This window comes from Mustela putorius, unplaced genomic scaffold (genome assembly GCF_011764305.1).
Source record: "Mustela putorius furo isolate JIRA1106 unplaced genomic scaffold, ASM1176430v1.1 tig00000873_pilon_pilon_pilon, whole genome shotgun sequence".
NCBI lineage: Eukaryota > Metazoa > Chordata > Mammalia > Carnivora > Mustelidae > Mustela > Mustela putorius.
This window is the reverse complement of record NW_025421504.1, coordinates 5023207-5049131: the sequence shown is the minus strand read 5'-3', so window position 1 is coordinate 5049131 and position 25925 is coordinate 5023207. Positions and strand designations below refer to the sequence as shown.

The following is a 25925-nucleotide window of genomic DNA, read 5'->3' as shown; positions in this document are numbered from 1 at the left end:
TTCCTATGCATCTAAGAATCTTTGGTTGTCTGCTCCTATTTAAGACATTTAAAACCCCAGAGGCGCCTGGGTGGGTCAGTTAGTTAAGCATCTGCCTTTGGCTTAGGTCATGACCCTGGGGTCTTGGGATAGAGCTCCACGTCAGGTTCCCTGATCAGCGGGGAGCCAACTTCTCCCTCTCCCTCTCCCGCTGCTTATGTTCTGTCAAATAAATAAATAAAATCTTAGGGACGCCTGGGTGGCTCAGTTGGTTAAGCAGCTGCCTTCGGCTCAGGTCATGATCCCAGGATCCTGGGATCGAGTCCCACATCGGGCTCCTTGCTCAGCAGGGAGCCTGCTTCTCCCTCTGCCTCTGCCTGCCATTCTGTCTGCCTGTGCTCGCTCTCTCCCCCCGCCTCTCTCTCTGATAAATAAATAAAATCTTAAAAAAAAAAAAAAAGACCACTGATTGGAACTCTGAGTACATGGTGTGGTTTGGAGACCCTGGGCTTCCCCAGGGCCCGATCTGGGTCTTTGGAAGAATCTCCAAAGCCATTCTCTTTGGTCTTCCTGTCCGGGAGGGTCCTACTCCTCAGAGACAGTGTTCCTCTCTTTGGACAAGGGCCTAGGGGCAGAAGATGTGAGAAGGGCAGGCTGGAGGGTTCAACATCCAGGTTCCTAAATTCACTTAACCCCCATTTTTAGTGCTGAGCTCAACCTTAGCTCTGCCGGGGTCCCCTGAGTCCGGAGTCTGTGTTTTAACTTTTCCACTGAGAATCGGCTGCCGGCCTTGGGCCGGGGTGTGGGGAGGGAAGCTCTGGCTGTGCAGCATAAGGGAGCGGATCTGATGGCCCCTTCAGCGGGCTTCCCACCAATCGTCTTCGTTTTCGCCTTCCACCTCACGTCCAGAGCTCCTGGTACCGCCAGTTCCTGAGCCCTTGGGGGTAACAGTTAAGTGGGTGATTATCAGCTTTTCCGTCTGCTCACTCAGGATCCTCAGGATCCTCACCTCCGCAGCCTGCTAAGTTATTTAACACTTGCCTTTGTTCTCATCCCTACACCACACTGCTGGCGTTCCTTTCTCATCCCCCCAGTCCTTCTGGATTAATCCTTTTTTTTTTTTTATAATTTTATTTTTTTATTTTATTTTTTTTTAAGATTTTATTTATTTATTTGATAGAGAGAGATCACAAGTAGATGGAGAGGCAGGCAGAGAGAGAGAGAGAGAGATGGAAGCAGGCTCCCTGCTGAGCAGAGAGTCCGATGCGGGACTCGATCCCAGGACCCTGAGATCATGACCTGAGCCGAAGGCAGCAGCTTAACCCACTGAGCCACCCAGGTGCCCTGGATTAATCCTTTTAAACAATGCTCTTACTGGCGGGTTTTGACTGGAAGCAAAAGATGTTCAATCATCCATCTTTCCCTGGAAGTCTGTGACTCAGAATCTACCCTATTCCCGTAATCTCGGAAAAAAAGAGCAAGAACACACTTCAGTCTAACGGTTATGGAATAGCAGGTGTTTTCTCTCCCATTATCTTTTGAACCTTGACAACAGCCATGAAAGGTGTCTCTACCGGTGGGAAGCCTGAAGCTGGAGGACGAGTGTGATCGCGGTGCTCGCGGGCAGCTGGGAAGAGCTGGGAAGCAGGCTGGTCTTCGGCTTCCAGGCAGGCGGGTTCAGCGAGCGCCTCCCAGCACGGCACTTGCTGGAGCCCCGGCCCTTGAGCCACAGCCACGTGTGAGGAGAGAGAAACAAGGCGCAGTCTGGCCTCGGGAGCCTCAATCCATTCTGCTGCCGCGGGGCCCCCCAAGGGAGGGCGAAGGGCCCCAGGGAGGGCGCGGCCCAGCTGCGGGCAGCTCCCCGGCAGAGCACCTCCCTCCACGGCTGCCTGGTCCCCAGGGCGGACTCCAGGGCTGGGGGAATAGTTGGGGAAGCAGTCAAAACTTCAGGGACAAATGAAATATAAAAATGAAGATCGAAGGACAGACAGTAAATTAGCGGTTGCTTAGGTCCGGAAGAGGGTTTCGGGGGACGTGTGGACTCACCCCCAGTGAGCTCAGGGTCTCTTCTGTTCTAAAATTCAACAGTAGTGATGATCGCACAACTCTGAATATACTAGAAACCACTGGACAGTACACTTCAAAGGGCGAATGGTACAGCATGTGAGTTATACCTTCATGAAGTTATATTAAAACAATTATCTGAGAGGAATAAACTTCCTAATACTAACAGGACTGACATCTTCCTTGTCCATTTAGAGAAATCTGGGACCTGTGATTTGCCCTTACCAAATCTGTCTTCCCAGGGCACCAGAGAGCGCCTCAGCAGACCGGCCTGCTACTCGGAGGAACAGGGTCAAAATGACACTGTCTTAGAAATGGCACAGAGAAGGCAAATGTTGACGGGAATTAATACCGATGACGATTTAACCAATCAGCACTACGAGTTCCTCAGAGGGAGGACACAGGAGATGACGAGTAAATGTAAGCAGGAAAACAAGGATTTTCTATTCCAACCTCAAATATCCCATTTTCCCCTAGGCTTGCTGAAGCAGCTGCAAAATTCAGTTTTTCCCTCAATAATTCTTTAAAAAAAAAAAAAATCGTAAAACAAGGACAATAAGGACTGCTTCCAGGAAAGGAACAAGTCCTCCACAAACACAGATGCCAAGTTCTGAACAATCTGGATGCGCGGAGACCTAATCTCCATGGACGGGGACTGCTCTGTCACTGCCGGGGGAGGGGTTCACGTTCCTAAGCCCTGCGGGGATCAGACTCTGCATCTGGCAGAAACTGCTTCCTAAGTCTCTGGGGGGAGTTGGCTGTGCTGCCCCTAGAACCTGGGTGAGCCCCCCCGCCGCCCCGGGGAACTTACTTTACGAGTCTCAGCGTGTCCTTCCGGATGTTGACCAGGCTTCTCAGAGTCTTCACGGGCTCTTGGGGAGGCGGGGCAGCGTAAGGAAACTGTCAGAAACAAAGTGGGAGGAGGCAGTGTGTTTAGAGAGATGGGTAACTGTCCCCCACTGGCACAAAGCTTCAGGGCTGACAAAGAACCGCCTTTCAAGGTGAGACAGGAAGGCACAACTCTCCTAATTAAGCGACGACACCGAGACCGACATGTTAAGTGAACTTGCTCAAGGTCATGGCCAGTGGGCGAACGGGGATTCGGTTTGGCGTCAAAAGGCCTAGGTTTATCTGCTTTTTCCACTGTAGGCAGCTTATTTGAGTCAGCATTCAAAATGTGGATAGCTAATAAAAACTCCTACTGAAGTTCCAAATACCAAAGGACACACTGTGGCCGAGTTAATCACAAAAGGCTTTTCCATCTGACCTGAGACAGCAGGGAGCCAGACCTGCAAGGTTTTTTCCTTCTGTGAAGCCGCATGGTGTCTTTGGCATTTAGGAACTGCAAATAAAAGAGAACCCCATCCTGTGTACAGAGCCGAGGCTGCAAACAGTGAAGAACAAATTTCCCCCCCCCGCAGCTGGTTATATAAAGCAGAGTTCTTGAACATGGGAGCCAAGAGCTATTTTGGGGTCATCAAAGGTTTATGATTGTCTGTCATTTACCTTCCACTTTCACTCTTTCCCCATTGGGATGGGGAGTTGTGGATGATGAAATTGAGATACGGAGAGGGACACAGTACAAGACTTAAGTGGAGTTTGCTTTCAGACAATTAAGAATGATTTTTAAACGCTGTCAGTATTGTTCCAGTGTTATCTGGACAATAAACATTTTTTAAATTTTTTATTTTATTTTTATTTATTTATTTTAATATTTTATTTATTTATTTGACAGACAGAGATCACAGGTAGGTAGAGAGGCAGGTAGAGAGAGGGGGAAGCAGGCTCCCCACCGAGCAGAGAGCCCGATGTGGGACTCGATCCCAGGACCCCGAGACCATGATCTGAGCTGAAGGCAGAGGCTTAACCCACTGAGCCATCCAGGTGCCCTGGACAATAAACATTTTTTACACAAAATTCCGAGAAAACCCACTGGCCAGTCTTTGTAGCTTGGTGAAACTGTAGTATTCCTAGTTCTGTAGTATTCCTACCTCCTAGCGCTGGGATCAGAAATAGGACACCCACATGATCCCCTAACTGTACCTTCACAGATTTTTGCTGAATGCGGTTCTTTTTCTTGGGAAACATAATTTAACCTAAGGAACATCTGATTTTATGTGTTCAGTATGATTGTTGGTAATTCACTTGCATGAATGAGATGCTGAAGTAAACACATTTAGTCTCCGTTACGCGTGTTTAGGTCACCCACTTTGCGGGTATTATACAGCAATACTGACCTTATTCATTGATACACTACACGTATATTCTTTTAAAATATTAGGACTGTTCGTTTTTCTAATTACAAAGTAATACAAGTTCAAGCAGAAAGTTTGAAAAACACACAAAATATAAAATTGGCTACAATTTCACCACTTGGCAACACTAAGGTTGACTCTGTAGGATGTGTCTCTGCAGACAGGCGTCCAGCCTCGCATCCAGCCATCTACTCCCCTAACATCCTCTGTGTCTAGGCACAGTTTCAAACTGTGCCCACTGTTTTATTCTCGTTTTCACTTAGAAAGATGTGGTAAATGTTTCAAAAGTCTATAATCAGACAACATTATTACTGCATTGGAGAAAGGGACATTGTTTATTTAATCAGTTTCATAGTATTCAATGTTTTCCATTGGCTTTACACTTGTTTTCTTCTTTTTTTGCCGATACAGATGTTGTGGTGAGTGCCTTGTTCCTCCATTTCTGCGTGCTTGTTTGATTACTTCCTTAGGACAAATTCCTAGAAGTGGAATTACTGGATCAAAGAGAAAGCATATTTTTAAGACTTTAAAAAATATTTTGCCAAATTGTTCTCCAGAAAGCTGATTCCAGTGTTGCTCTCCCACTGGCAGCATATGAGGAGGCTTTTCTATAGGAAAGCTGCAATTTCTAGTTCAGATCCTATCTGTGACCCGTTTTCCCCACCCCCCACTTTCCTAGGCTGTCACACTAAAGGAATTTAAAACAATTTTAAAATAAGCTTAAGCAAAAAGTAATTAGGCAAGAAAATCCGACACAAATGCTAGTCTATTCTAAAGCCAAAATAAATGACTTTGGGATTAAAATTTTTTTCTGGAGTAGCAAAGTTAATCATACTCATTTACACAGGTACTTGGGAGTTACCCATAAATCCTACCTGAGTTTAAAAAAAAGAAAAGATGATTCTTCTTTCATTCTTTACCCTTCCCCGCCCCCCAAAAAAGAAAAACAAAAGGAAAGGGAAAAAGAAAGATGAGAGTTCTTCGTCTTCTACTTGGAGTAACCCTGGAGCTTCCATTCTCTGTCAGAAAGGCACTGGACCTTGAAGGTCTGGTCCTCTAGTCTCTGCACTAGTCTTTACCTAAAGCCTGTTCATCACTGAAAAGTGAAACAGAATTCTAGAAACTGCATGTAGATATCCTTCATGAGGCTGTTCAGTTCCTGTAGCCCAGAACAGTGTCTGAGAAATGGGAAGGCACTCCATAAGGCCATCTTGAGCTTGAGGCAAGAAGTCAGGATTGACCTTACACAAGGCCTGGCAGTCTTCCTCCACCCGTGGGCCTGGGGGTGGCATGTTTTGTACAAGATCGAAAAGGCCATTTCTTCCCCCTGACTGGCCTAGTTGTGTCGGAATACTTGTATCTGGGAGAAAAAACTCTGTTTGGTCCTTCCTTGTCACCACTCATTCTCTAACTTGGCGGATGCTTACTGAGTATCTATGACGTGCCAGGATCAGGCTGGGTTCTTTAGCTACGTACTTCTTCATCTTACTTTAACTGTGATAAAATACCCATAACATGTTCACCTTCAGCATGTTAAGCACACAGTTCTGCGGCCTGCTGTATTTACAAGTCATGCTACCATCACCACTCTCCACCTCCAGTTTCTTTTTAAAAAAAAATTTTTTTTAAAGATTTATTTATTTGACAGAGATCACAAGTAGGCAGAGAGGCAGGCAGAGAGAGTGGGGGAAGCAGGCTCCCTGCTGAGCAGAGAGCCCGATGCGGGGCTCGATCCCAGGACCCCGAGATCACAACCAGAGCCGAAGGCAGAGGCCCAACCCACTGAGCCACCCAGGCACCCCACAACCTTCAGATCAAATACATTCTTCTTTGGGGTGCCTGAGTGGCCCAGTTGGTGAAGCATCTGCCTTTGGATCAGGTCACAATTGCAGGGTCCTGGGATCGAGCCCCATGTCCAGCTCCCTGCTCAGCGAGGGAGTCTGCTTCTCCCTCTCCCTCTGCTCATGTGCACCCCCCTCTCTCAAATAAATAAATAAAATCTTTTTAAGAATAAAAATAAATTTAAGAAATACATTCTTATTTAATATGTTCAACACTAAGAGACATGTTTGCCGTGCACACCAGACTGACAGGTCCTCGAGGAGCTCGAAAATGGGTTGGTTGATTAGATAAACGAAGAATGTCAGGACTGACATCCTCATTTTTCAGACAAAAAAAACGATTCTAAAGATTTGTGTAATTACTGGAGATCCGGGGCTAACGAGTGGCAGCGTCAGGATTGGAACCCAGAACCGGGAATTGACTGCAAAGTCATGGCTTTCCACCATGGCAGCTGCCTCAGCTCGTGCAGGGGACGCTGCTCTGATCCCGCGAGTTCTCCAGGAGCCTGAGCACAGTGCAGAGAGTCTGACACTTAAACACTCACTGCAAAAGATACCAAATCCTGTTCAGGTTCTGGAAGCCAGTCACAACTCCGGATTATATCCTTATGCTTAGCCAGCAGTTCAGACAAAAGCACACCTAATACCGTACTCCTTTCACATTTTAACTGGAGTATCTAAGGTCTTAGAGAAAAGCTTTCTTGGAGCACAGCAGGACAAAACCCTTTCGTTTGTAAGATCTAAGAGCACCGGCAGAAGACACGAACGTACGTTCAGGGTACACTGGTGCCAGAGAGCACTAACAGCAGCAGAAGCGGCCGTGGCTCACCTCCTGCCGAGCTGCTCAAAAGCGTGGCACTGATAGATATTTCTAGAACACAGTGGTTTCTCCGCGAAACTCTGTTTAAAGAACAAAGATGCGTACCCATCCATTCAACACCCGCACTTTGCCCTGAGTTCCGCGCCTCGGCTGGGATTCAGTGAGGGCGCAGGCCCCCTCTCTTGGTTCTGTCTGTAGGGCCCGGAGCTGCCATAGCTTGTATCTGGGCCATCACCCTCCCAGGACTGGCCTGCTGTGTCTGTACTGAAATTAGCCCAAGTCTCAGAATCATTTAAATCCTGAACACCTCAAGTCCAGGACAGGAGTATACTACAGGCTCAGCCAAATGCATTCCTTCAATGGGCCCCAGGGGACTGCCCATCCAGGTTCTGCCTGAACACTGAGCAAGTAAGTTCCTCTTAGGCCTTTTATCCCAGTGTTCATCCGTTTCCTGTTACACTTGCGTGACACTGGCCAAGTGCCACCTAGTGGCCAAATGAGGAACTGCACGTTGAGACTGAACGGAAGGTGAGAGGCTGAACGAGTGTGTGTGTGCACATGTATCAACCATGTAGCCTAGATTTAAAAAAAAAAAGAATTTATTTATTTATTTGTCAGAGGGAGAGAGAGAGAGAGAGAGTGAGCCGGGGGAGCATCAGGTAAAGGGACAGGGAGAAGCAAGCTTCCCATAGAGCAGAGAGCCTAATGCGGAGCCTGATCCCAAGACCCTGGCACCATGACCTGAGCCGAAGGCAGACACTTAACCTACTGAGCCACCCAGGTGCCCCGTCCTAGATTTTTTAAACCATTCTAATTTCAGATATTTTGTTAAACCACCCCAATAGATGCACTCAGATTTTGTTGTAGAAAATATGATCACAATGCCTATGAGGTTATAAAGTATCTTATTTTGGCTGTAAATTATTGGACAATTCCCAGTAGTCTATAAAAAGGACTACAGTCATTCAGAAAAATAACTAACTTCAATAAAAAGTTTTTTTTTTTTTTTAAATAAAAATATAATTCAGGGCACCTGGGTGGCTCAGTCGGTTAAGGAACTGCCTTCGACTCAGGTTATGATCCCAGAGTCCTGGGATCGAGCCCCGCATCAGGCTCCCTGCTCCTTGAAGAGCCTTCATTCCCCCTCTCCCTCTGCCTGCCATTCTGCCTACTTGTACTCTCTCTCTGTCAAATAAGTAAATAAAATCTTTTTTTAAAAAAAAAAAAAACACATAATTTGCTAACATTTTCCATTGGCTTCAGGCAGGGTCATATACACATGGCAGCCCAGATATGGCCACTGGGGGCTCTTTCAGTTGGCTACTCTGTCCTTTGCGATGCCTCCATCATTTTGAGAGCACGTCCTTACTTTCTAGGGCCACAAGATATTCCAGGTTAATCTCATGTTTTTCTCCATACCTGGAACTGATCGTGTCTCCAAAGAGCCCGGGTTGTTTTTAGAGAAGTCTACTTCTTACCATTCTGTACTCACTAATCTTTCACTAATGAACACTTGATCTGTTTCTAGTTTTCACTATCATAAACAATGATGCCATGAACATTCCTTGAAAGGAATCTTAATAGGAAAAAAGGCCGAAAAATGGGGGGAGGGAAGGGTGGAGGAGAAAAACAAATTAAAATGCACTAATTCAGTTTTTATTTTGGAAAGAAAATGCTCCAAATGCCAAAACCCTGCTTTCAAAGAGAAAGGAGATCATTTTAGACAATCTATAATTAAAATAGAAAAGTACTCATTTTATATATTAGCAGATATGTAATATTTGTGCCAAAGAATCAAATAATAGTTACTATGGAAACCAACATCTGGGGTCGTATGAATAACTCATTTACAGCACTACATGAATGCTTTCTTTTATAGATTATAGGGCTTTTATATTTAAATTTCACTTCCTTTTCATTTGGTGTCTGCTTATTTTCTCAGTTTTCTCTACTTCCCCTCTTCTCAGATGTGTAGTGTGTCCAAGACTTACCAGTGGGTATTTTTAGACTGGTGATGCTTTAGAACATTTTCTTAAATCAGCGTCAGGGGAGAACAGTTTAGTCTTGGCTTGAACGCTGTGAAATGAATACAGATTTGCCTATTTAACCAGCTGCAGCCCTGAGACAGACTGTATTGTGCCTGCTGTAGACCAGAACGTCAAATGTGCTATATTTACAGCAGTAAAACCCCTTTTCACTGATTTCTCATCCAATCCTCGTGGGGAGTCAATCACCAGTGTAGAAAGACCAGTGATCACAAAGCTGACAACATGCAAGACACTCCTCTCACGTATATCAAAGATGGGAGGGAGACACTAAGAGGGTGTCACAAGATGACCTTAACACAAAGATGCTCGGCGTCCAGGTTTGGTTACCAAAGGAATCAATCCAAGAAGGCAGTCTATTTATAGTCTGTTAACTCCTCCGCAAGATCCCCTGGCAGGAAGCCCACAGGACCAATGTCATGGCAATGTGACATCACATCTAATGTTGACCTTTTCCAAAATATTTATACCCTATGATGAGATTATTCTTAATTAACCAATCCTCTCCAATCACCCTAATAGGTGATTAAAAAAAAAAAAGCATGAAAAATCCACTGCAGAGTAAAGCACCCACCATAAAATCACACAGATCTGGGTCAATGACCATTGCTGTGTACTGCTTTGGTGACAACTGAAACCTACTTGACTTTCAGTTCCCCACTGATAGAAAGCTCTCGCCAAGACACTCCGCCCTCCCCCCACAACAGGACCCAGATAAAGCCCAACCCACTCATTCTGTGCTTCTAAAATAAAAGTACCTTTCTGAAGATGAGCTGTTTTTAGATAGAAAGGATTTTGCTTGACACCAGAGAATTTTAAGGGAGGGGTTATAATTTTCCCCCTTCTAAAAGGGAAAATAGAAGTGCTTTTATTAAAGTGGCACAGTCATCTTTTCCCTCTGGCAAGTTGGTCAATAATGACTAATGGTCAGAGAAACGACTCCTTTCAGACAAGCACTCCATTCTGAACGCCTGACTTCCAGATTTCATCTGGTCGAAAGACTCATAACCTAGCTCACAAGTAAGAATCCACTTTTAAGTGAGAGATCTCTCTCAGAAAGAGAGTCTCTTTCTGAGACTAAAAATAGCCAGGTACAATGGATATATAAAGAATGTGCCCAGAGAGACAGGCACCGGTATTAGTCAAAATAGGTATTTTAAAACATAGCACACATATTTTTTTTTTCTGTCCCCAAAGAAGTGTATGAATGTCACCGAGTGTTAGTTTTCCAGTCATTTTTCAACAGGCCAATTACTAAGATGGGCAAGAGGAACAAAGGCTTCTTCATTCCTTATTTCAAAAACAAAAAACTGTAAGCTGGTCTTCAAGTTAAAGGGGTCCTTCTGTGCTCCCACTGAAATATACTGACTCTAACATGACATAAATAAGGTCTAAGATTAATTATAAGAGTTGTCAAGTCTCCTCTCATATTCCTGGAGAGAAAATACGCTCTGGCTTGAGAAAAAGGACAACAGTATGAAATGCAGAACTAGGTACGTTTACAAGCCAATCAATGACAGGTTCTCAGCCCTGGTGAGGCCTGGTGAGTTTGGCGAGGCTACCGATTTGCCGATACAGCCCTAGGAAGAAAGCGGTTACTCTGAGTCAGTAACCCTACTGAGTAACAATAAAATAAGTAATCCTTATTTTCTTCAGCTAACCTTGAGATTTGGAAACCCCATATAATGAGCATATAATAAAAACCTATGGCGTATGTCTGGGTAACTTTAATTTCTAAGTTATTAATATTATGATCCGGATTCTGCAGCTAATTTAACAAGGTGACATTTGCTCCACTCTGCCCTGCTAAACTTCTAGAAGTTTTGAGAGCTCTGTCTCTTCTTCAGCCAGCTTTAACAGCAGCAACTACCCAAGGTTATAGAACCCAACTGAACTACCTAACTTGGCTCGTACGAAAGCCTTAGCTCATTTAAGTGTTACATATAGTGAAATCTAGCAGCTAGAACTATAACCTTTATAGGCTGAATACAGAAGGTAAATCTCAGAGACAAAATGCACTCCAGCTCCAAGGTCGACTTTTGTCACTGGCTTCCCTCTCATTCTGTGTTCCAACCCATCCCTTCCTTGGCCTCCTACTTGAGATCTCCGCCTCTCTCCATGTCTGTCCCCTGTCCCTTCTCACTCCATGTCTGTCCCCTGTCCCCTCTCGGCCCATTCTTGCAAATCTCCACTCCTTCAGCTACATCCTTTAAAATCTCCAATTTTCCCTCTTCTCAGCAACTGTGTCTCTAGGGCTCTTCCTCTTTTTACTGATTTCCCCCGAGCTATCAAGACCCTGATCTTCTGATCGCCTTTCAGGGCCTGTCGGGGTGATTCCAGTTCATCCAGAATAAATAGGTGTCCTGGCATTAACCATAAGCTTTCTGAGACTAAAAATAGCCAAGTTCCACGTTTCAACATAGTACAAGACAAAAGATGGTACAATGGATAATAATTCCCCAAGAAGCAATATACAGTCACATCTCCTAACATCGCTAATCTGACTCCTAGGTTTGTAATTCTTGACCATTAATACAAAGATTCTTTAAGCATTAGTTAATAACCTGTTAAGAAAGCATAGCTCCCTAATTAAGTGGGAAGTCAAAAGTTCAGCAAGGATTTAGTGACTGGCTTCTAACAAATGAATTATGGAAAAGGAAAGATATATAGTGGGTAAACCTGACAGACACCACCTTGACCAAGTGATCAAGGTCACCATCAGCAGTACTGAGCCGGGCTATCAGAGCACTTACCACCTGGAGTAGCCCTGGGCGCCTGGGTGGCTCAGTGGGTTAAGCGGCTGCCTTCGGCTCAGGTTATGATCTCAGGGTCCTGGGATCGAGTTCCGCATCGGGCTCTCTGCTCAGCAGAAAGCCTGCTTCTCTCTCTCTCTCTCTCTCTGCCTGCCTCTCCATCTACTTGTGATCTCTCTCTGTCAAATAAATAAATAAATAAATAAATAAAATCTTAAAAAAAAAAAATAAATCTGTAGCCCTGGTGTGATCACGAGAAAACACCCAAAAACCCGAACCAAGGGAAGTCCTACAAAATAGCTAACCAGTACATCTCAGAATTGTCAAGGTCATGAAAAATAAGGAAAAACCAGGAAACTACCACAGATAAATGGAGATGGGACAGGAGGTGATGTGGAATCCTGGATTGGAAAGAGAGACATGAGTGGGAAAACTAGTGTGGTCCTAATGAAGTCTGTAGTAGTTGATTCCATACCCCTCCCCCCCCCCTTTTTTTTTTTTTGGTTTGGGTTTCTTTGTGAAAAGAAAGCTGAGTAAAGTCTGGAGTTTTTGAAAAAAAGTAGTAACGCACCCATGCTAATTTTTAGTTTGGCTGAACGGACCAGGGCTGTGTAAGAGGTTATTCAGCAAGAGAAATGCTAAGATGCGCTGGAAAGCAGAGGACCTCACAGTAGAAGGTGTAGGTCTTGGCTCTTGCACTACTGGTCATATAATTTCCGACAAATCACTCTACCTCAGTAAATCCCCACTTCCTTACCAGTAATATGTGCTTCCTATTTGTACCTCATAATTTGTGAGATTAAGGGCTCTATTAATCAAGGTCCAGTTAGAAAATAGAAACCACACCAGTTATTTTAACAGAATTTAAGATAACGCACTGGTTCAATGGACATTAGAGAACAAAAAACACACACACACACACACAAGAAGGGGACCCTAAGCTGACAGAGAGTGACCTCAGGAAGCAGCTCCCTCCCCTCCAGGGTTGGGGAGAGGTGGAGGTTATCTGATCTCAGACACCAGATGAACCTGGGACTCGGAATTTCTCTTTTCCTTTTTAAGTATAGTTGATAGAAACTGAAGACGACACAGACCAATGGGAAGACAAATGTTCCACGCTCGTGGATTGGAAGAATTAACACTGTTACAATGTCCGTATTACCCAAAGCAATCTACCAATTTGGCACAGATCCTATTCGATTTCTGAGGGGGACCCTTCTGCTCCCACACCCTTCCAGCACCTTCCGTTGGCGGAGTCTGGCAGCACTGTGGGTCATGGGGAAATGGGACCCCTGGGCCCCAGCCCCAGCATCTGGGAAGGTTAGAGGCCGGCAGACAATGGCTTAGCTATTAATTATGAAATAACTTTGGAGACCATGACCTCTGCCCATGGGTTCTTATTATTATCATTACTTCTGTGAACGGCTCAGGCCACCCGTGCTCTGCTCTTTTCTTTAAACATATGTTAAGGTACCGGTTAGCTGAGGATATACATTCATGGTGTTTCCAGCATTTAAACTGTGAATAAACAGAAAAACGGCTAGGGACTACGTTCTCTTCTTGTATGATAGCAACCTTTATGCAAAGCTCATTAATCAGTGCTGCCTTCTAAAGACTGACTTCTGTGATGACTGAGGCTGCCATCTGACCTGATGGGCCCGGCAAGGCCATCTTACAGGTGGCAATAGGGTGCTTCTTGGGGACGCTAGTCTGAACATGTAGCAAACTGTTATTGGACTCAGGAATCTTTGACTTTTATAGAATTTGTAGAAGAGTTTCATTATAAATTAAGGCCACCATGCACCTCTTTAAAATCTTGAAAAAAACTAACCAAATTTTTCTTTGAAATGCAACAGCAGTAAGCATAGTTTCCCGTAAGGCGGCGTGTCCGACGACAACAGGAAACAGGGGTGAGAGTGTACCCTGAGCTCCAGTATGTTTCAAAGAAATTTCGAGGAAATTCCTACAACACAGATGCTTTAGTTTCACTGCCGAATACCACAGCAGATTTCTGTGTGCTGGTTTGTTAATAAACGGCACTAGCCAACAAACCACAAGTTCAAGTGTTGTAGAGGCACTTTCCAAGTCAGCAAACTTATGTCATAAAGTTCCTTTCTCAGAGCTTCTGTGAAACTGTACAACGTGTGTATCACGTCCTCCCCGTGTGTGCGCATGTGTTTGATCTTCCTGTGAGATTATAAACTTGAGGGGAAAAATTCATGTTGCACTTGTCTTCGTATCACCCAGAGTGATTAGACCAGAACATGGAGAAGACCGGAATAGGTATGAATACATCAGCGAGGTCTTCATAAGAGCATAGAAAGGGCCCATGATGGCTCTCGGGATCCTACCTGCCCCTCAGGCTAAGTGGCAGGCTAGCACCGAGAGTGTTCGCAGAGTAACTAGAAAATACACGCCGCCAAGTGTTTTTTAATAAACTTTAAAAAACTTAACTTTAACTAGGAGCTAAGAGTAGAGAATGGAAAAGAGACTATTTAATAAAGTGATGGCAACACCAGGAGCTAGAAGACCCCATTTCAGGCCTTGATTCTTGCATTTACTGATCAGTGAGACCTCGGGGGAGTAATTTATCGTTTCTGGGTATCAGTCTCCTCATCTGTAGAATGGGAGTTACAGCCCTCGTCTATCTCCGAGGGTAATTAAAAATCAAATAAGAAATGTTTTAAGGTTCATACAGTGCTATGAAAATATTGGTGATCATCAGTGATCACTTGTGATTTTCATTAGTGATAACACTATCTTCTTTTTTTCAAAAAGATTTTATTTATTTATGAGAGAAAGAAAGAAAGAGAGAGATACGGTAGGGGGAGGGGCAGAGGGAGTGGGACAAACAGCCTCCATGCGGAGTGCAGAGCCCGATGTGTTAGGACCCTGAGATCATGACCTGAGCTGAAACCGAATCCCATGCTCAACGGACTGAGCCAACCAGGTGCCACAATAACACCATCTTCTTTAGAGAATTCTACCTGTAATACAGTTGCAAATGCAAGAAGACCTCAGATTTGAGCGGGCTCATGGCCAGACCCCCTGTAATAAAGTGAGTCAAATCAATGGGGCATGAAGGGAACAAATGCTGTTACAACTTGCTCAATGCAGGATTGCCATAAACGTTTAATTTGTAAAAAAAACAAAACAAAACAAAAAAACAAAAAAACCCCTCAATATCTGGGGTGCCTGGGTGGCTCAGTGGTGAAGCATCTGCCTTAAGCTCAGGTCATGATCCCGGGGTCCTGGGATTGAGTCCCGCATCCGGCTTCCTGGTCAGCCTGCTTCTCCCTCTCCCGCTCCCCCTGCTTGTGTTCCCTCTCTCGCTGTCGCCCTCTGTCAAATAAATAAATAAAATCTTAAAAAAGCAGAAAACAAAACTCAGCATCTGCGAACCGCAGTAAGATGAAGCCCCATGAAACAAGTATGCCTGTATTTAGAGAAATGAACGTATGAATCATACATTAGCAATTAGGTAAATCTCGCTTATCTGTGAATCCCAAAGCACCTGGAGGAAACAGCATTAGGATGTAACTCATTTTGTTGTGACCCAGGAGAGCTGCTGCAAATCTGCCACGTGCCCTACCGGAATTCAACCTCTCCAGGACAGCAGGCTCTTGGGGAGACATAGAAATTCCTACCACGGTGACTGGAAGGCTCTTTTGAGGTTCTCAGCTTATGACTGGAAGATATGGGAGAAGCAGTGGGAGATACTCTGTAGTGTGGAACAGGAGGTAAGCAAGGTTGCGGCCCTGGCGATCTAACAACCAGGACTTCTACGACATGACCCCGAACAACCCACGAGCCACTGAGGAAAACCAAGCACAGGACCGCACAACCAGCCTGTGTCCTGCAGGGAGACACGCGCACCTGCTGTTGGGGAACTGGGGTTACTGAAGGCGGCGGAGGGTTGCCCATGCATTGGTCAGGCTGCCCTGCACCCCACGAAGCACCCCTGTGCACCCCAGCTCTGCAACTCTCTCCGTGGTGCCTGCCCACGGGCAGGGGCTCCCTGAGCGACGCTGAGAGCAGGCCTTGGAGACAGCACTGGTACGTCTATCAACCACGATTCCTTTCTCTCTTTCTTTTTAAAGATTTTATTTTTATTATTTATTTGAAAGAGAGAAAATGGGAGTGGGGTGAGGGGCAGAGGGAGAAACAGACCCCCTGATGAGCAGGGAGACCAACACGGGGCTTGATCCTGGGTCGCCCTGGGATCATGATCTGAGCCAAAAGCAAATGCCTAACCGACTGAGCCACCCGCCCCCCCCACTGCTCCATTTTTTTCTTTCTTTTTTAAAGATTATTTATTTATTTATTTGACAGACAGAGATCACAAGTAGGCAGAGAGGCAGGCAGAGAGAGAGGAAGGGAAGCAGGCTCCCTGCTGAGCAGAAAACCCGACTCGGGGTTTAATCCCAGGACCCTGGGATCATGACCTGAGCCAAAGGCCGAGGCTTAACCCACTGAGCCACGTAGGCCCCCCGCTTTTTTAAAAGTCAGGTTTATTGGGGGCTCCTGGGTGGCTCGGTGGGTTATGCCTCTGCCTCTGGCTCAGGTCATGATCTCAGGGTCCTGGGATAGAGCCCCACGTTGGACTCTCAGCAGGGAACCTGCTTCCCCCTCTCTCTTCCTGTCTCTCTGCCTACTTGTGATCTCTGTCAAATAAATAAATAAAATCTTAAAAAAAAAAAAAGTCAGCTTTATTGAGATCTAATTTACATGAAAAGACAATTCACCATTTTTAGTGTACAGGTCTTTGAATTCTGACAAACACATACAGCCATGTCATCACGATCATAATCAAGGGACAGAACACTTCCATCACCCCTAAACGTTGCTTCAGGTCCTTCTGTAGGCAGCCCCTCCCTGCACCCCAGTCCTGGCAACCACGGATCTGTTTCCTAGTCCTATACTTTTGCCCTTTCCAGATTGACAAGACACATTCTTCACAATGCTTACATAAAATACCCAAAGGCCTCTGTCAGCTCCCATACAACACTGTGTGCTCCGTTGCCACCCGAGCCTCTAGTGCATGTTAAGAGGGGAGAAGCCAGGCTCGAGGGTTTGAAGGGCAACAAAATTCACTGGGGCTTGGGATGCCAATACACCCTCTCCTGAAAGCAGGATACATCCGGGTGAGATGGGAGCAGCTCTTACAAGTCCCCAAACAGACCTCATTTTATTTTATTTTTTTTAATTTTTATTTTTTTAAATTTATTTTCAGCATAACAGTATCAGGCCTCATTTTAAATCGTCCCTGTGTAAACATCCTAGTTTCCTCTTCCATGATGGTACGGCACAGGACAGAACTTGATTTCCTTACAGGTTAGATGCGCTTCTGGTGTTAAAGGAAAACAGGAATTACAGTAGCTGGGGCTGAATATAGATGAATAAGAAAATTCTGTTAAAAGCTAAAAACTTGAAGTTTCAATAGGATGTTCTTCTTCCTGTCAGATCTGGCTTGACCTCACATTGAGTAATTCGAGTATCGCGAAATACTGGACTTTTACTGAATCCTGCAGGAAGCACTCAGAAGCTGTGCCGGGCTTCGGATAGGGTTCGGGTTCTCTATGTGACCTGAGAAAGCTGTTCACTAACACCACAATCACACTGTAATACATGAATATATCAGATCGCCACATTGTGCATCTGAAACTTACACAACGCTCTATGTCAATTATATCTCAATGAAAACACATAAGTTCAAAGAAAAAGAGACAGCGAAAGGCAAGCAGAGAGTGGGAAGAGACATTTGCAATATATTTATCTCAGAAAGAACTATTTTCTTAGTAGTTCCTTATAAAGAAAGAAAAAGCAGATAAACTAACAGAGAAACCAAACAAGCTAACAAAAAAGATTTGAACTAGGGCGCCTGGGTGGCTCAGTGCGTTAAGCCTCTGCCTTCAGCTCAGGTCATGGTCCCAGGGTCCTGGGATTGAGTTCTGCATCGGGCTCTCTGCTCAGCAGGGAGCCTGCTTCCCCCCTCCTCTCTCTCTGCCTGCCTCTCTGCCTGCTTGTGATCTCTGTCTGTCAAATAAATAAATAAAATCTTAAAAAAAAAGAAGAAAAGATTTGAACTAGTGCTGCACAGAGCAGTAGTAAACATGTGTAAGCGTGCTCGACCTCATGAATCATTAGGAAAATAAGAATTAATCCTACACACTCACCAGGATGAAAAAGATGGAAAATAGTAGGGACTGGGGACTCTGAACCATGCTGGTTGGAGGGAAATTGGTGTAATCGCAGTGGAAAGCTGCTCAGCGGTCTTGACAACAGCATACTCCCAAACTGAGGCAAGGCCAGTCCCAGGCACACTTGGAAGATGCCCGCATACACGCAGCCCATGAGATCCATACACCAGGACGGTCTCAGCAGCACTATTCATCGTAGCTCCACACAGCAGCATGCTGAAGGCTACAAACCGTGTGGGTGAACCGTGGGATACCACACACACGTGGGATACCACACACGGAGCACTGCACGACACAAAGAAACAATGACTCTACCTAATGAGACCAGCAAATCTCACAAACGTTCCGAGTAAACGTTCCGAGTGAAAGGAACCAGATGTGAAAGGGCACATGTGTATGGTTCTGCTGACCTAACGATCAAATCAGGAGAGAAGACGGGATAGCGGTTACCCTGAGGGATTGTGATAGGAAGGGGGATCTGGGGAGCTTATGGGGGTCAGGCCACATTCTAGTTCCTGATCTGGACACTGGTCATAGAGGTGTGTTTGCTTTGTGAAAAATCAAGTGTATGTGTAGGATCTGTTACTTTTCAGTGTATCTGTTATACATCAAAAAGTATCACTTTTATCTTTTAAAAAAGATTTTTATTTATTTATTATTTGATAGGGAGACACAGCGTGAGAGGGAGCACAAGCAGGGGGAGTGGGGGATGGAGAAGCAGGCTCCCCACTGACCAGTGACCCTGATGTGGGGTTTGATCCCAGGACTCTGGGATTGTGACCTGCGTCAAAGGCAGATAGATGCTTAACAACTGAGCCACCCTGATGCCCCAAGTATTTTTTAAAAAGACTTATTTAATCTTTTAAATCTTATTTAAAAGATTAAATAAGGGGGGTGGGGGGGGGGAAGGCTCCCTGCTGAGCAGAGAGCTTGATGTAGGGCTCGATCCCAGGACCCTGAGATCATGACCTGAGCCAAAGGCAGAGGCTTTAACCCACTGAGCCACCCAGGTACACACCCAAGTATCATTTTTAAAAAGGACAAGCCAGCCCTCTATAAATAGATCTAGAATGATCTCCTAAGATGTGCTACTCAATTAAAAAGCAAGGAGAGAAAACAAGCGAGAGCGGAAGTGAGAAGGAGCCGGGCAGTGATGCTCTCACACCTGTCGCCCGCCCTCACTGCAATTATGAACCAGGAGCCTCCTAGTTCAGGAAAGTGGCCCTGATTTCTTGTTCATCATACCACCACGGGGCCGTCAGCGGCCAGGGAGACGTGGGCAAGGGCAGACAAAAGGCCAGGCCCCTTGCCTCCAGGCCGGGAGACTCTGCGGTACAAGCTGTACTCCGAAGCTCTCCCGAGGGACCAGGCTGAAGCGAGTTTCTGCCAAGACCACCTCGTTCGTTGTTCACTTTTGCTCCCCTGCCCCCATCTGGCTTCTGCTATCCCCATTCCCAGGAGAGCCTTCCTTCAACAAACAGCTCTCACAAAGATCTCCGTCTCAGGTTTGTTTCTGGAGAAGCCGGTATCTGCGGGTGGGATGTGGGTAGGTTACCCACCTGCCAGATGGCGGGGAGGACCCACCGCCCAGATGGTCCCTGGCGCGTCTCGGTGGTGGGACACGGGGCCGGGGATGCACAGGCTGGTTTACGGGGTCTGGTACAGGAAGTACAGGAGAAATGGAGACAGTAAAACTGTAGAAGTGGGCGGCTGTCATTAGGAGCCATCCATTCATCGAAAAGGGAAAAAGCCAGCCTAGGATACAGCAATCAACAATTTAAGGCCAACTATGACAGGCGGCCAGACTCCTGGGGCAATTTTCAAAGACAGTCATCTCTTACAGGCACGGGACCTCACTTTAAGGAGTGGCCACCCCAAAAAGAAGGCTGAGCTCTCAGCCCAGGTTAACAAAGTTGGGGCCCTGATAGGGAAAGAGTGGACTCTGGAGAAGGCTTGAGAACGGGATGCCTGTGTACATTCACTTGAGAACCACGAACCCCAGATTCCCTGGGCCTGCCACGTGGCCACTCCCTCTCCTGGGAAGACAGGGGAATCCCCTCTGAGGATGACACAAGGGTCTCAGACAAGTGCTTGACAAGACAGTGCCTGCCCTATAAAGGCGCTGCCCCACTTCCCGCCTGGCCACAGGCCATAATTACGGTCAAATCTTAGTATTACTCACCTGGGCCCTGCTAGGCCTGCTAAGAGAGGGGGAGTCATTACGCCAAAGGTATGCAGGTCCAGGCTAACACAGGCGCGGGTCAGAACAACACATGTGGGAGTGGTCTCAGGGTGCCGGCCAAGGGGTGTGGAGTATAAAGCCGGAGGAGGGAGAGCCTGCTGCTATGAGGACATATTCTCGTGACACAGAATTAACACCGTGGAAGGGCCCTGGGTCTAACATGGGCTGGGGAAGGTGGCCTCATGGGAGCTTAGAAAAGCAACGGACCACACTAACGGATTCCAGAATCTGGCACAGCAGTGGTTGGAAGGAAAGATCAAAAGGCTTAAAGAATAGGCATGGGAGGATGGGTCCGCCACACAGCATGGGAAAACCCACTAGCAGGCCACGTCCTTTCGGGGGCTCTGGAAGACAGTCCGGCCGCCAGCGCCCAGACTGCTGCTTATGCTGGTTGCCAACCTAAATCCTGCCTCACGTACCAGGGCCACGTCCTCATTCCCACGGCAACCTGAGTGAGACTTGCATCAAATCTCATGTGGCAGGAAGGCAGGCGAGGCCCCTCCATCTAGGCCTGGCTCCACAGCCCTCTGGATGGGAAGCTTTCATTAGAATCGTCTGGACCACACCGACCTCGTCTCGTTTAGCTGCCTCAGTGTCTTCCCTCCTCAGCCTTCCCTCCAACAGCCTCCAAGATGTTCTCATTTCCTGGCTGTTGGAGAAGTTCCTTAGTTCAGGGACTGCATTTTACCTGCCTTTGTGTCTCTGGTGTTTAACATTAGCCTGGAATATCAGAGGTGTTCGATAAAACAGTAAACGAGGGGCATCTGGGTGGCGCATCCCCTGGGCATCAGATCCTGATCTCAGGGTCGTGAGACTGAGTCCCACTTCGGGCTCCGTGGTCAGTGTGGAGTCTGCTTGGGATTCTCTCTCCTTCTGCCTCTGCCCCTTCTGCTCTCTCTCTCTCAAAATAAATCTTTTTTATTTTAAATGGTAAATGAAAGGGAAAGAGTGATTGAGTCAATCAATCAAGGGTTTGTGTCACGGGGAGGGGAAAAAGATCCCACACTGGGCACAGCCTGATGATTAGTACAGAAAACCTTAGCCAGCACAGACGCCGGATTAAAGGTAAGAACAGAAAACGATTTCCTCCTTCTCCTCCTCTACTTCCCTCTCCCTTTTATAATTCGTTCTCTTTTATAATCCAAACTGATTTTGAGATGCTTACGCAGAGACGGTAACCCACTGGAGGCCGACGGCTGCTAAAAACTCCTGTTCCTCCTCCGTCTCCAGCAGAGCTGCTTCTCCAGAGACTCTCTGTCCTCTCTGTCATTGTTTCGGGTCACATGGCAACCCCTTTCTATAGCTTTTCTTTTTAAGGTTTTATTTATTATTTTTAAAAGATTTTATTTATTTGACAGAGAGAGAGAGATCACAAGTAGGCAGAGAGGCAGGCAGAGAGAGAGGGGGAAGCAGGCTCCCTGCTGAGCAGAGAGCCCGATGCGATGCGGGGCTCGATCACAGGAGCCTGGGATCATGAGCTGAGCCGGAGGCAGAGGCTTAATCCACAGAGCCACCCAGGTGCCCCATTATTTAATTTATTTGAAAAGATTTTATTTATTTATTTGTCAGAGAGAGAGAGCACACACAACCAGGGAGCAGGGCAGGCAGAGGGAGAGCAAGAAGCAGGCTCCCTGCTGAGCACAGAGCCCGATGTAGGACTCGATCCTGTGTGGGATCTGGGATCATGACCTGAGCTGAAGGCAGACACTTAACCGACTGAGCTACCCAGTGGTCCCTATTTATTTATTTTAGAGAGAGGGAGAGGAAGAGAGAGAATCTCAGGTAGAGTCCATGCTCAGCATGGAGCCCGACACAGGGTTCGATCTCTTGACCCTGAGATCACCACCTGAGCTGAAATTAAGAGTCGGACGCTTAACCAACCGAGCCACCCAGGCGCCGCACTTTCTATAGATTCTTTCCATATAACCATACCCTGAAGTTTACACATCAGAGAGAAAACCTTGGTCCCTGTCTTACATCTCAAATTGAGGCAGTAGGTCTAATACGCAACACCCTGTTTCCCTAGCGAGAGAGCACAAGCGGGGGCGGGGGGGGGGCAATGCAGCACATTTAGCGAAAGGAAGGAGCAAATTTAGTTGATGTTTTTGTATTAAAAAAAGAAATCAAAGCAGTAGTTTCAAACTATCTTCCCCAAGATACTTATTAACGACAAGAAGAAAGACGGTAACTCACCATGCAGAAACCCGTGGGGAATTCTATCTCCAAAAAGCTATTGTTTAACCAAGTGATACGGATGCAGTCAGGGTCAGGCACAGGGAGAACCTCCCAGGCACCCGCAATGCTCCGCTTCTTGATCTGGGCGGCCGGTACAGATTGTTTGTTTAGTTTCTTTAAACCATAGATATATGGTTCATACACTCACACACAAATATTTCACAATTCTCAATGAAAAAATGAGAAGAAAAATAATAGAAAGTAAGTTAAAAGGAGTGGTTTAAAAAGAAAAAAAAAAAAGAAAAAGACCAGGGGGCGGGAACAGCCATATCAAAGGGTCTGACTTCTGCAGCCACCCTTCCTGAGGTCTTTGTCACTAGAGACGTCAGGGTCGCACCTGGCTGCACTCGGTGACGTGGCTTGCTGGCCTCCGTCACACTGCTGCCTGCCCAGGGCCACAGGACCCCGTTCCTTTGTTGATTCACCTACTACAGAAACCCAACTCTGTAAAACAGAGGTGTCAGGTCAGAAAACTCCCAGAACAGAAGAGCAAAAATACCCTTTTCGAGCCAAGGAGCAAATTCTTAGACCCAACTACCTTCCAAAGTTGTCTTTTTACACTACAATTTATTTTCCAAAGGTATAGCTGACTTTGCACCGGCTGTCAAACAACAACAAAATATATTTATCTAACAACAACAAAAATATATATCTTTCCCGCTCTCCTTTAAAGGAACAAGCTTGGGGCGCTTGGGTGGCTCAGTGGGTTAAGCCTCTGCCTTCGGCTCAGGTCATGGTCTCAGGGTCCTTGGATCAAGCCCGGCATGCCTGCCTCTCTGTCTACTTGTGATCTCTGTCTGTTAAATAAATAAAAATAAAATATTAAAGGAACCAGCTTTTTTCTTGTTATCTCTGGAATCAAGAGCGAGTTGAGGGACGCCTGGGTGGCTCAGTGGGTTAAAGCCTGTCTTCAGCTCAGGTCATTATCTCAGGGTCCTGGGATGGAGTCCGCACGGGGGTGGGGGGGCAGGTCTCTGCTCAGCGGGGAGCCTGCTTCCCCCCTCCCCTCTCTCTGCCTGCCTCTCTGCCTACTTGCAATCTCTGTCAAATAAATAAAAATCTTTATAAATCTTTATATTTTTATTTATCTTTATAAGTAAAGATAAATAAATAAATAAAAATATTTATAAATTTTTAAAAAAGAGCGAGTTGAAATTAACTCTAGAGGGGTACATTCCCGGCCCCTTGGTAAACCATGTGACTCTTGATCTCAGGAGCCTGAGTTCAAACCCTGCGTTGGGTGTAGCGTTTACTAAACGAACAAACTCCATCTAGAATAAAATCTACCATTTGATTATATTCTCTTGGTATTTGGAAATATGACAATGTTATCTTCACATTGCAAAATAATGTTTGTTTACATATGCAATATTTATTCACTATGTGGCAGGAAGCAACTTTCCCTAAAGAAGGCATTTGAAATAATTTCTTCATCTTTATTAAGTATGAAAAGTACTATAAATGGAATAAGTTTTTGGCAAGAATATAAAAATGAATTAAATTTCAAAACTGAAGTCCTACAATGATTTCATTTATATAATTTTCTAAAACTGGTGAGTCAAGTCTCTGTAAGCTGAGCCCTTTTATTCCCATGTGTGCGGGGAGAGTGAGTTATTTTATTCTTTAAAATTTATTTGAGAGGGAGCGAAAGTAAGGGAGATCAGAGGGAGAGCGAGAAGCAGACTTGCCATCAAGCAGAGAGCCTGATGTGGGACGCGATCCCAGGACCCTGGGATCATGACCTGAGTTGAAGGCAGATGCTTAAAGCACTGAACCACCCACGGGCCCCGAATCGAGTGTTTCTACACATAAATCATTGTGTATTGACACCAGTGGGATGAAGCTACCTGGCTCCAGACCTCACCATGCTTATTCTGATCTTTTTATTGTTCGCCACAAGCCCCCGACCCCACTCAGGAGGCCACACCCTTCCTGTCGTTACTGTAGTAAACAACAAGACTGTTAGTTTATGAATTTCACCAACTTTCCTACTCCATGTATTTTCCTAGAACTGCCTCCTCCCCTGCTCAGCAGTAGTCCCTTTTCCTATTTTTACAGAAAATTTAAATGTTTCTGTTTTAAAAATAACCATGTGTTCATTAGGAAAAATTCAAATTCAAATGCATATTTATATAGAAGAATACAAAGTCAGAGGAGTCAGTGCTTGCTGACGTACGCTGAGTTACCACTGAGACAGGCTAAAATGCGTCGTTCTCAAACGTATTTTATGTACCTACAAATATAAACCACAAACATACGTATATCGTGACACACTGTTGTTTTGATCAGAAATGGAGTCAGATCCCACATTATACATAACAACTTGCTTTTTTCAGCAAACCATGTGGTCCTGGACATATTTTCATCTCAGTGGGTACAAATCTACTTTATTTTTGGCTGAATTATCAGTTCTTAGGGTAGACACACAATTCCTGCCTGATGTGAGCAAAGCCCACGTCTGGTGTCAAGAGGAAATCAGCGTTGTAGCAGAACATAAAGGAAAGGACTGTGTTGCTCCTGTATACGGAGATTCAGAGAAATGAAGTCACTTGAGCAAAAGGTCTGCATAACTAAAAATGTAAATACTGCCAAATTAAATGTCAAACACAGTTGTGGTATAATTTATAAAGGAAGGAAGAAAGAAGACAGCGTGCCAAAAGCAAATAACTCAACCTACAAGGCATGCCCACCCCCCACAGGAAAGAGGCATGTTCCTGCCTTGAGCTCTCCTATGTCCTCCTAAAAATTCGTATGTTGGAGGCCTAACCCGCAATGGGACTGTATTCAGAGATGAGGAGGTAATTTGGGTTAGATGAGGCCACAGTGGTGGGCCTCTCCAATGGGATTAGTGCCCTTACAAGGAGCCAAACAGGGAGAGTGCACTCTCTTTCCAGCATGGGAGGACCCAGTCAGAAGAAGACAGTCACTTGCAAGATGGCCCTCACCAGAACGAAACCTGCCAGCACCTTGATCTCGGCCTTCCCAGCTTCTAGAACTCTGACCAGTGAATACATGTTGTTTAGGCCCCGGTTTATGGTTTTGTTTTGTTTTTTTAAGATTTTATTTATTTATTTGACAGACAGAGATCACAAGTAGGCAGAGAGACAGGAAGAGAGAGAGGGGAAAGCAGACTCCCCGCTGAGCAGAGAGCCTGGATCCAGAGGGGCTGGATCCCAGGACCCCGGGATCATGACCTGAGCCAAAGGCAGAGGCTTAACCCATTGAGTCCCCCAGGCGCCCCAGTATCTTCTTTCTTAACTAAAACCAACCACTACCTAACTGGCCCCTCATCTCTTCTCTTTCCAATTCACTCTCTACGCCTTGAGGCACTTAATGTTCTGAAAGGTCAATCAAATCACAGTAGCTGTCATTAGAATCCTTAAAATGTATCTGCAAGGTAGGTATTTTTATAGATGGGGAAACTGAGGCTCACTCGTGGCCAAGACCTTAGCCAACACCATGAAGCTACTCAGAGGCAGAGCAACTCATGA

The 25925-nt window shown here is 45.7% G+C and overlaps 1 protein-coding gene across 6 annotated transcripts in view; it reads right to left on the bottom strand.

Annotated features, from left to right (window-relative positions):
• RNF157 (ring finger protein 157) overlaps positions 1 to 25925 on the bottom strand; it is an 80989-nt gene that overhangs the window by 24756 nt on the left and 30308 nt on the right. For 2 of the 6 annotated variants that reach the window (XM_045085871.1, XM_045085869.1), the window contains exon 3: positions 2855 to 2943. In XM_045085871.1, the coding sequence (XP_044941806.1) occupies positions 2855 to 2943 (89 nt within the window). Of the gene's footprint in view, positions 1 to 2854; positions 2944 to 3310; positions 3510 to 17933; positions 18060 to 22392; positions 22571 to 25925 lie in introns of those variants that run through there. The other 4 variants (XM_045085872.1, XM_013054406.2, XM_013054408.2 and 1 more) reach the window with 4 other exon arrangements.